Below are 12,242 nucleotides of genomic sequence, written 5' to 3' on the forward strand. Positions count from 1 at the left end.
CCCAGTGTAATAGGAATGACAAAATACAAAAAAAAGTAATTAAAATACGTATTTCAAATACAGAAATACTGCCCATCACTGCACATACTGTACCTAACCCATCATAAAATATCTGCACAGGACACATCCATGGAATGCTTACAAATGGCCAACATGGATTTTATAGCCCACCTCTCTGGTCTTTGTGGAGAAGAAGCTACTGCTTCTATGCTCACTCACGGTCCTGCGGAAATCTAAATAATTTCCCTTGATACTGATAGAATATGCCCACCAGTGGAGGGGAGGACGGCTCATAAAAATGGCTGGAACCAGAGCAAATGGAATGTTATCAAACACATGGAAACCATGTGTTTGATGTATTTGATAACATTCCAATCATTCCACTCCAGTCATTAACACGAGCCCGTCCTCCCCAATTAAGGTGCCACCAAACTCCTGTGGTGCCCGCACATACTTGAAAGTTTTTGTGCTTAGGATTCCGAGCTGGTAGGTATGGTGGTGGGGGTGGGGGTGGGGGGGGGGGGGTGTATGTGAATTAATGATCTCCTTTGTCATTGACACACACACACACACACACACACACACACACACACACACACACACACACCGTGTGGGATCACTGCATTCTTTTTGGGTAAGAACATCTGACACAATTGTCAGTGCGCTCCTTTTCCTGGAACGTATCACTCGGTCTCTCATCCTCTCACCGTAGGGGAGCTAGAGTGAGGGATGTGGTGAGGTATGTGGTGGGATTCTCTGAGTCACACCCACACACTCTGTCCTCTTGGCCCCTGCTGAGAGTGTGTTTGTGTGATGTAGTCTGCCAGCTACACAAAACACACAGCAGAGTGAGACAGTGAGGGAGAGAGCAGGAGGGAGAGAGAGGGTGTGAGCGAGAGAGAGAAGGTGAGAGAGAGAGAAGGGAGAGAACAAAAGTAACTAGAGAGAGAGAGAGAGAGAGAAGGGAGAGAACAAAAGTAACTAGAGAGAGAGAGAGAGAACAGGAGAGAACAGGAGAGAGAGAGAACAGAGAGAGAGAGAGAGAGAGAGAGAGAGAGAGAGAGAGAGAGAGAGAGAACAGGAGAGAGAGAGAATAGGAGAGAGAGAGAGAACAGGAGAGAGAACAGGAGAGAGAGAGAGAGAACAGGAGAGAGAGAGCGAGAGAGAGAGAAGAACAGGAGAGTTAGAGAGAGAAAGAGAGAGAGAGAGAGAGAGAGAGAGAGAAGAACAGGAGAGTTAGAGAGAGAGAGAGAGAGAGAGAGAAGAACAGGAGAGTTAGAGAGAGAGAGAGAGAGAGAGAGAAGAACAGGGGAGAGAGAGAGAGAACAGGAGAGAGAGAGAGAGAGAGAACAGAGAGAGAGAGAGAGAGAGAAGAACAGGAGAGTTAGAGAGAGAGAGAGAAGAACAGGAGAGTTAGAGAGAGAGAGAGAGAGAGAGAGAGAGAGAGAAAGGAGGGAAGGAAGATTGCTCTAGCTGCTTCCTTCATCTGCATTCCTCTTTTAGTTTCCCTTTGGATGGTGTCATGCAGATACACTGAAAAACCATGCAACATGTGACACGTGTATGACCTAAATATCAGTGTTTAACTTTTTTTCAAATTCTGGAATATGATCTGTGGAAAATATGCATCTCTAAGGTGATCATACATTTAGCAGGAGGTTAGGAAATGGAACACAGTTTCCAACTAATTTTGTGGGCAGTGTGCACTTAGACTGTCTTCTCTCGAGAGCCAGGTCTGCCTATGGCGGCCTCTCTCAATAGCAAGGCTATGCTCACTGAGTCTGTACAGTCAAGGATTTTCTTACTTTTGTGGTGAGGTATTCTGCCACTGTGTACTCTCTGTTTAGAGCCAGATAGCATTCGAAGTTGCTCTGTTTTTGTTTGATTCTTTCCTGTGTGTCAAATTGTTATCTTCTTGCTTAATTTGGTGGGGTCTAATTGTTTTGCTGTCCTGGGACTCTGTGGGGTCTGTTTGTGAACAGAGCCCCAAAACCAGCTGGCTGAGATGACTCTTCTCTAGGTTCATTTCTCTGCAGGTAAGGGCTTTGTGATGGAATATGTAGGCATCACTTCCTTTTAGGTGGTTGTAGAATTGAACAGCTATATTCTGGATTCTAGCAGGTATAGTCCTAATTCTGCTCTGCATGCATTGTTTGCGGTTTTGCGTTGCACACAAAGTATATTTCTGCAGAATTCTGCATGCAGAGTCTCAATTGGGTTTGTACTATTTTGTGAATTATTGGTTGGTGAGTGGACCACATACCTCACAACCATTAAGGGCAATTGGTTCTATAACTGATTGAAGTATTTTCAGCCAAGAATGTTGAGTTTATGTTCCTTTTGATGGCGTAGAGGGTCCTTCTTGCCTTGTTTCTCAGATCGTTCAAATCCTTGTGGAAGTTACCTGTGGTGTTGATGTTTAAGCCACAGTAGGTATAATTCTCTGTGTGCTCTACGGCAACGGTGTCCAGATGGAATTTGTATTCGTGGTCCTGGCATCTGGATCTTTTTTGGAACACCATTATTTTTGTCTTACTGAGATTTACTGAAAGGACCCAGGTCTGACAGAATCTGTGCAGAAGAGCTAGATGCTGCTGTAGGCCCTTCTTGGTTGGGGACAGAAGGACCAGATCATCAGCAAACAGTAGACATTTGATTTTTGAGTTCACCCCATGGCTCTGAGGAAAGAAATGTGTTTATTTGCCCATTTTAACTGCACACTTGTTGTTTGTGTAAATTAATTGTATATTGCAATATGTCCCCCCCAACACCGCTTTCCATAAATTTGTATAGCAGGCACTCATGCCAAAATGAATCAAAAGCTTTTTTGAAATCACAAAAGCTTTTGTTTTGGTTGGTTTGTTTGTCACTAAGGGTGTGCATGGTATATACGTGGTCTGTTGTACGGTATTTTGGTAGAAAGCCAATTTGACATTTGCTCAGGACATTGTTTTCACTGAGGAAATGTTGGAGTCTGCTGTTGATGATAGTGCAAAGGATTTTTCAGAGATTGCTGTTGACGCTGATTCCACTGTAATTATTGGGGGGAAACTTGTCACCGCTTTTGTGGATTGGGGTGATCAGACCTGGATTCCAAATACTGGGGAAGATGCCAGAGCTGAGGATAATGTTGAAGAGTTTAATAGCCATTTGAATTTGTGATCGGTGTATTTTATCATTTCATTTAGTATACTATACCATCAACACCACAGGCCTTTTTGGGTTGGAGGTTTTATATTTGGTCTTGTAGCCATTCCAATGTGTTTGGACAATCCAGTGGGTTCTGGTAGTCTTTAGTAGCTGATTCTAAGTTCAGTATATGATCATGTACAGTATATGTTTTTGTTCTTGGTTTTTTGTTATATGTCCAAAAAGGTTGGATAAGTGGTTTATCCATACATCTCCATTCTGGATAGATAGCTCTTCGTGTTGTTGATTGTTTAGTGTGTTCCAATTTTCCCAGAAGTGATTTGATTCAATGGATTTTTCAATCACATTGAGCTGTTTTCTGGCATGCTATTCCTTCTTTTATCTTACAGTATTTATGCATTGTTTTAGTGATTCACCATAGAGAAGGCGTAAACTAAGGTTTTCTGTGCCTGTGTTTTTGGGTTGGATAGGTCTCTCTCTCCTCTGATGACCACTGTATTTATCCCCTTCCCTCTGTCTCTCCCTCTCAATCTCCCCTTTTCCTCTCCTCCACGCTTGCCTTCCCACTAATGTCTATGACAGGTGTTCTCCCAGGTGTCTGTTTGAATAGCCTGGGTCCGCCTTCAAAGCCAGCATCAGCACTTCCCCCCCTCCCCCCTTCTCAGAGAAAACTAAAAGGTCTGTCCTCCCCCCTTTCCTCCCACATCTCTCCCTTTTTTCCTCCCTTCTCCCCCCAGCAAGGGGAGAACTAAAAGGCCTGTCCTCACCCCTCTGTCCTCATCTCTCCCCTTCATCTCTCCTGACAGGAGCTGCGTGTTTGGCATGGGGAGGTGAGCTCCATCGCTGGGCTGTTCCATTATAGTCCTCTAAGCAACACACAGGGGGACTCTAATAGCGTCATATAGAGAGAGGGGCAGAGAGTGAGAGAGGGATGAGGAGACAGGGAAGAGAGAGACAGAGACACAGACAGACGAGGTAGGGACGCTCAAAAGGGATGTGGTTACAGGGATAATGGGTCAGCTTTGATAAAGACTGGGCTGCCATTAAAATGCATGAATAGGTCTGCTCTGACTGAATAGTGAATAGTGGTTGTTACTCCAGTTACTTCTCAATCAATCAGAGACTCGTTTCAACTAGAGGACAGCAGGTAAATGTAGACTCACTTTCACCCCATTTCAATACCTGACCTCCATTTCAGGTCTGTGTGATTGTGCAGGGCTGAAGCCAGCCAACCCTTAGGTCCTCCGGGACTGGGTTGGATAGCTCTCTCCTGCTGCTGTGTATGGTTCAGGCTAACAGGCAGGAGGAGGAAGAGGAATAGTTTGAAGCAGCGTCCTTCCATCTCTTTAGGCATGCAGGCAGGCTCAGATCCTCTCCTACTAACTGGGCAGCAGCAATGTTCTGTGCTCAAAAATTTGGGCCCTGGCACACCTAATGACACCTCCAGTTAGAACAGAATGAAGAGGGAGCTGCCTTGTTTATCCCCCAGCTCAAGACAAGACAATAAAGAGCGTGTGTGTGCACGCGGGCGTACAGATGTTGAAAGACATGGTTCATTTCAGGACTGCCAGAACCATTTTACCGAGTACAGAAACAGTGTGCAAAACTCACCAACCCCAGTCCTCTTCCACATACAAAAAAAAGACAAGAGCACCAAAAACAAAGGACCACTGGGCACAGATGTCAGTTTAACGTCTAGTTTTGATTTACAGTTGGTTGAGTTGTCAACTAACGTGAATTCAACTTGAAATCAACAACAAAAAATGACCATGTCATTGGATTTAGGTTCAAAGTTGGGTGAAAAAAAGACTAAATGTCCTTATGTTGATGTCTTCTTACAAATCCAATCAGTTTTACACCTTTATTCAATCACATTGATTTATTTAGTTGAAATGACGTGGAAACAATGTTGATTCAACCAGTTTTTGCCCAGTGGGGAAACATTGACATTGGCACACTGGTGGCAGCTGCTCACATATTATGTCACTCTGTTGTGACCGTGCTGAAAGAGCACTTTATCATAGAAGCCTAAGTCTGTGTGTGGTGACATGCTTTCATTCATCCATCCATCCTTCTCAGTGCAGAAAAACAGGTCGTTGTGCTGTAGAATCAGACCAACATACAGCATTCACTCATTTCACTCAACCTCTAGCCGAAATGTGCATTAGTTTTTAAGTACTATATCTCTTGACACATTGATGAAAATAATCATGGCCTCTAAACCTTCAAGCTGCATACTGAACCCTATTCCAACTAAACTACTGAAAGAGCTGCTTCCTGTGCTTGGCCCTCCTATGTTGAACATAATAAACGGCTCTCTATCCACCGGATGTGTACCAAACTCACTAAAAGTGGCAGTAATAAAGCCTCTCTTGAAAAAGCCAAACCTTGACCCAGAAAATTTTAAAAAACTATCGGTCTATATTGATTCTCCCATTCCTCTCCATTTATAAAAAAAAAGCTGTTGCACAGCAACTCACTGCCTTCCTGAAGACAAACAATGTATACAAAACGCTTCAGTCTGGTTTTAGACCCCATCATAGCACTGAGACAGCACTTGTGAAGGTGGTAAATTTCCTTTTAATGGCGTCAGACTGAGGCTCTGTCCTCGTGCTCCTAGACCATAGCGCTGCGTTTGATACCATCGATCACCACATTCTTTTGGAGAGATTGGAAACCCAAATTGGTCTACACGGACAAGTTCTGGCCTGGTTTAGATCTTATCTGTCGGAAAGATATCAGTTTGTCTCTGTGAATGGTTTGTCCTCTGACAAATCAACTGTACATTTCGGTGTTCCTCAAGGTTCCGTTTTAGGACCACTATTGTTTTCACAATATATTTTACCTCTTGGTGATGTTATTCTGAAACATAATGTTAACTCACTGCTATGCGGATGACACACAGCTGTACATTTTGATGAAACATGGTGAAGCCCCAAAATTGCCCTCCTTGGAAGCCTGTGTTTCAAACGTAAGGAAGTGGATGGCTGCAAATGTTCTAGTTTTAAACTCGGTCCCAAGAAACAAAGAGATCTTCTGTTGAATCTGACAATTAATCTTGATGGTTGTACAGTCGTCTCAAATAAAACTGAAGGACCCTGATCTCTCTTTTGACGAACATATCAAGACTGTTTCAAGGACAGCTTTTTTCCATCTACGTAACATTGCAAAAATCAGAAATGTCTGTCCAAAAATTATGCAGAAAAATTTATCCATGCTTTGTCACTTCTAGGTTAGACTACTGCAAATGCTGTAATTTCTGGCTACCCGGATAAAGCACTAAATAAACTTCAGTTAGCAGCCGTGTTTAGCACTAGAATCTTGAGTAGAACCAAAAGATTTGATCATATTACTCTAGTGCTAGCTTCTCTACACTGGCTTCCTGCTTAGGCAAGGTCTGATTTCAAGGTTTTACTGCTAACCTACAAAGCATTACATGGGCTTGCTCCTACCTATCTTCCGATTTGGTCCTGCCGTACATACCTACACGTACGCTACAGTCACAAGACTCCAGCAAACAGCTGGAGGCAGGGCGTTCTCCTATAGAGTTCCATTTTTATGGAATGGTCTACCTACCCATGTGAAGAATCATCTCTTTAGTAGGTCCTATGATTGAGTGTAGTCTGGCCCAGGAGTGTGAAGGTGAACGGAAAGGCACTGGAACAACGAACCGCCCTCGCTGTCTCTGCCTGGCCGGTTTCCCTCTCTCCACTGGCCCTGTCCGGGAGTACCGTAGGATGGGGCCTACATTGTCTCCTGACCCCTCCTGTTTCAACTCTCTAGAGACAGCGAGAGCGGTAGAGATACCCTGAATGACCGGCTATGAAAAGCCAACTGACATGTAATTCTGAGGTGCTGACCTGTTGTCCCTGCGACAACCACCGTGATTATTATTATTTGACCCTGCTGGTCATCTATGAACATTTGAACATCTTGGGCATGTTCTGTTATAATCTCCACCCGGCACAGCCAGAAGGGGACTGGCCACCCCTCATAGCCTGGTTCCTCTATGTTTCTTCATAGGTCCTGGCTTCCTAGGGAGTTTTTCCAAGCCACCGTGCTTCTACACCTGCATTGCTTGCTGTTTGGGGTTTTAGGCTGGGTTTCTGTACAGCACTTTGTGACATCAGCTGATGTAAGGATTTTATAAATAAATTTGATTTGATTTAGTCATAACTGGGTTCAAATAGTATTCGTGTTCTTTCAAGGAGTGTTTGATTGAGTCTTGCTTGAGTGTCAGATGGACGGGGTTGGACACTTTTGGAACTATTACAATAGTCTTGGCTCTGGTCTGGGTACATGTTCTTTAGCTAACAGCTCACAGACACAGTTCAGGTAGGCTAGTCTACATTAGATTATTATTGATAAGAGCGCAAATATTTGTATTTGTCAACGGCAGTCAAGCATCAATCATCATGTCACCAGTATCAGACCCCCAATATTATTGGAAAGGAGCATCAAGACCGGCCGTGCACTTTCATCACCGTGTGAAGGCCATCATAATTGATTTAATCTGAAGCCTAATAAACTGCATGGTTTTGTAGTGGGAGACCACATATCATATCGCGTGACTCCAAGTTTACTTCGATGATGGTTATTATATCAATATGAGCATAAAAATGTTTCCACCGCCATTTCTAGCATAATTAATTTTACCAACACAAAAATATCCCACCGTGTCAAACTAACTATCTATCTGTCGTCATTCATAAAATTGTACCGAAACTTAATTTTTGTTTTTTGGTATTTTTTTTATTACCTTTATTTAACTAGGCAAATCAGTTAAGAACAAATTCTTATTCACAATGACAGCCTAGGAACAGTGGGTTAACTGCGTTGTTCAGGGGCAGAACAACAGATTTTTACCTTGTCAGCTCAGGGGTTCGATCTAGCAACCTTTCGGTTACTGTCCCAATGCTCTAACCACGAGGCTACCCCGCCGCCCGAGTATAACTTTACTCACATAAAAACTGTGGTTTGTGATGTACAATCTCCAGGGCTGGAATTCTAAAAACAGGTCCCACACCACCACGAGCCTTCTCTACCTGATGCACTGTAATCCCACAGTAGACCCCTGTAACAGTAGCTACCTCCATATAGACATCACACCAAACACTCACTCTTTCACCACCCCACCACCATCCTAGGAGATGAAAACACTCCAGTCCCAAAACCACAGAATCAATACCAGCAAGCCAACTGCTGCCAGGAAAGTTAAAGAAGGAGTGACAGAACAGGAGTAGAGAGAGGAGGAGAAGGAGAGAATAGGAGACAGATAAGTGTGGTTTGTTCAAGACCACTGACAGGGTTCGATAGGCTACATTCTAAATGTAACCCATTACAGTTAAGTGTCCAAAATGGTCATCAGTAACGTAATTTTGAGATTACCCAAAATCAGTAACGTAATCGGATGACTTTCCCCTTAAAGAGTAACTTTCATGAAAAGTTGTTTTAATCGAAAACCAGGATGTTTTAGGCTTAGTTATAGTGAAACAAATTCATTCTGGTCTTCATTTCGACAGTTCATTGCCAGGGTGATATATTGTTCTTTTAGTAGTACATCTAGCTGTTTTTACCCCTAGCGGTTGAACTCCACCATTGAAATGGTGATGTAGAGGCACCTTGAGAAGGTTCCTCTGTCATCTCAAGGAAGGGGTTCATTATGAAGTACACTCCCTTCTAGATGTGCTGGGTGGTACCACCTCAAGGAAGGGGTTCAGTATGAAATACACTCCCTTCTAGATGTGCTGGGTGGTACCACCTCAAGGAAGGGGTTCAGTATGAAATACACTCCCTTCTAGATGTGCTGGGTGGTACCACCTCAAGGAAGGGGTTCAGTATGAAATACACTCCCTTCTAGATGTGCTGGGTGGTACCACCTCAAGGAAGGGGTTCAGTATGAAATACACTCCCTTCTAGATGTGCTGGGTGGTACCACCTCAAGGAAGGGGTTCATTATGAAATACACTCCCTTCTAGATGTGCTGGGTGGTACCGCCTCGAGGAAGGGGTTCAGTATGAAATACACTCCCTTCTAGATGTGCTGGGTGGTACCGCCCCGAGGAAGGGGTTCAATATGAAGTACACTCCCTTCTAGATGTGCTGGGTGGTACCGCCTCAAGGAAGGGGTTCAGTATGAAATACACTCCCTTCTAGATGTGCTGGGTGGTACCACCTCAAGGAAGGGGTTCATTATGAAGTACACTCCCTTCTAGATGTGCTGGGTGGTACCACCTCAAGGAAGGGGTTCATTATGAAGTACACTCCCTTCTAGATGTGCTGGGTGGTACCACCTCAAGGAAGGGGTTCATTATGAAGTACACTCCCTTCTAGATGTGCTGGGTGGTACCACCTCAAGGAAGGGGTTCATTATGAAGTACACTCCCTTCTAGATGTGCTGGGTGGTACCACCTCAAGGAAGGGGTTCATTATGAAATACACTCCCTTCTAGATGTGCTGGGTGGTACCACCTCAAGGAAGGGGTTCATTATGAAATACACTCCCTTCTAGATGTGCTGGGTGGTACCACCTCAAGGAAGGGGTTCATTATGAAATACACTCCCTTCTAGATGTGCTGGGTGGTACCACCTCAAGGAAGGGGTTCATTATGAAGTACACTCCCTTCTAGATGTGCTGGGTGGTACCACCTCAAGGAAGGGGTTCATTATGAAGTACACTCCCTTCTAGATGTGCTGGGTGGTACCACCTCAAGGAAGGGGTTCATTATGAAGTACACTCCCTTCTAGATGTGCTGGGTGGTACCACCTCAAGGAAGGGTTCATTATGAAGTACACTCCCTTCTAGATGTGCTGGGTGGTACCACCTCAAGGAAGGGGTTCATTATGAAATACACTCCCTTCTAGATGTGCTGGGTGGTACCACCTCAAGGAAGGGTTCATTATGAAATACACTCCCTTCTAGATGTGCTGGGTGGTACCACCTCAAGGAAGGGGTTCGTTATGAAGTACACTCCCTTCTAGATGTGCTGGGTGGTACCACCTCAAGGAAGGGGTTCGTTATGAAGTACACTCCCTTCTAGATGTGCTGGGTGGTACCATCTCAACGCTCACTATAAAAGCAGGTGACCGTGTGCTTTATTTGGCAATGGCCTTGGTAAGTGGAGTGTACCAATACATTTTGCATGATGCCTCCTTAACTAAATTCAAAAGGCAGTTAGGCACATTTCATTTTCATTTATGACTTAATTCAACGTTTTTGATTACCGTTTCATACACATCTATGTGCTTTTATGAAGAAAACAAAATGTAGGCTATGAGGATTATGCGTTTATAATCGTAGCTACATCCATCGTAACAAGAAATAGATCACAATGGTGGTCATGTCAAGTCATTGTATTTTTCCCCAACTGCTATGACTGATTGGTGGTGCAGTATGCTAAGACAGTTGGCTCATATTTGTGAGTTCTAATACCACATTGGGCAGATATATATAGATTTAAAAAATATAAAATTAACCCCTTTTTTGTGGTATCCAATTGGTAGTTACAGTCTTGTCTCATCGCTGCAACTCCGTACAGACTCAGGAGAGGCAAAGGTCGAGAGCCATGCGTCCTCTGAAACACAACCCAACTAAGCCGCACTGCTTCTTGAGACAATGCCCACTTTACCCAGAAGCCAGCCACACCAATGTGTCAGAGGAAACACCGTACACCTGGCAAACGTGTCAGCGTGCACTGCGCCCGGCCAGCCACAGGAGTGCACAACGGGACAAGGACATCCCTGCCAGCCAAACCCTCCCCTAATCCAGATGACACTGGGACAATTGTGCGCCAACTGGTGTCCCAGTTGCGGCCGGCTGCAACAGAGCCTGGACTTGAACCCAGAATCTCTAGTGGCACAGCAATGCAATGCCTTAGACCACTGCACCACTCGGGAGGCCTCAGGCAGATATATATTTTTTCAAATCCTTTATCTACATTGATTATTGCCTGCCACACACTTGTAATTCTGAAAAGTGAAAGCATGTCTGTGAGAAGGGATGCCCTGGTAGTAGTTGTAGGTTTTTATACAGTACCCAAGACCAATCTGAGTTCATTTGACCATTGGAAAAAGAGCTACTGTGTAAATACTGCAATGTGAGTTGGATTGAATTCATCTTCATTTCCAAGGTGATGATTGCACTTTTCTTCCCAACACAATACCGCCATACATGTGAGTCTACATTTATTTTGTGTCCCATGGGGGATTCGAATTTACACCGCAAGTGGCAGTAGATGTCAGCAAATAAGTTCTTTAACACTGTGAGTTAAATGTGCATCATAAGCAAATACGTCCCTGGACATCATTTTATTATCAGAGCGTGCCAGTGGACTCCTGGTATATTTTAGTGAGAAACTTTTGGAATCAGGTACAACTACCTTTACCCACCCCCAAAATGAATATATACTAGCAATTCTCCCCAACCACTACTTCTCACCTGAATGCATGTTTTGAAAATTTGAAGGGGTAAGGGCAAAGGCGGAAATTGGGGTTGAGAGTTACCCTTTAAGAGGCATAAGACGACGACAAAAAGGATCCACCAAACGCATTTGGTGTGTCATCATAGTGGACTGACTTTTGGTCAGACTCGTTCGAGTGGAATTAACTTAAAACTGGCACCTTTTTTCCAAAGGCTGAACTGAATGTCATTGAGAAAACAGAAATTATGTCATAATGTACTTTTACACAAAGATCCTTTTGTAATTGAAAAGTAATCTAAGTAATCAGAGTTTTTCAAAAGTATCCAATTTGATTACAATATTTTTGCTGGAATAACTGATTAGTTGTTTTTTTGTTGTAATCAGATTATATGTAACTGGATAACACACAGCAAGAGAAGAGAGGAGGTGGACTTATTTTACCTGGATGAGAGACACGTTGTTGAGACTCAATCTGAAGAGGAAGTTTCTGTGTAAAAATGACAGAGAGGAAATAACAGTTTAAACAAACAGTTAATGAACACTTAGTTTACACGGCAGTTGTGTGTGTTTTCTGTTACAGAAAGAGTCAGAAATGGCACCACAGGTCCCAGAGTGGGTTGGCGGAAGAAAATAAAAACTGGGCCCGTAGTTTTTCCTAATCTGGTAACCTAACC

The 12,242-nt window shown here is 43.7% G+C and overlaps 1 protein-coding gene across 6 annotated transcripts in view; it reads right to left on the minus strand.

The window, feature by feature from the left end:
- The window catches only part of LOC112224859 (semaphorin-5B), a 289,959-nt gene that overhangs the window by 146,653 nt on the left and 131,064 nt on the right, over positions 1-12,242 (minus strand). For all 6 annotated transcript variants that reach the window (XM_042306582.1, XM_042306580.1, XM_042306579.1 and 3 more), the window contains one exon: positions 12,010-12,055. In XM_042306582.1, the coding sequence (XP_042162516.1) occupies positions 12,010-12,055 (46 nt within the window). The remainder of the gene's footprint in view (positions 1-12,009; positions 12,056-12,242) is intronic.

The sequence above is a fragment of the Oncorhynchus tshawytscha genome, linkage group LG26, assembly GCF_018296145.1.
Source record: "Oncorhynchus tshawytscha isolate Ot180627B linkage group LG26, Otsh_v2.0, whole genome shotgun sequence".
NCBI classification, from domain to species: Eukaryota; Metazoa; Chordata; class Actinopteri; order Salmoniformes; family Salmonidae; genus Oncorhynchus; species Oncorhynchus tshawytscha.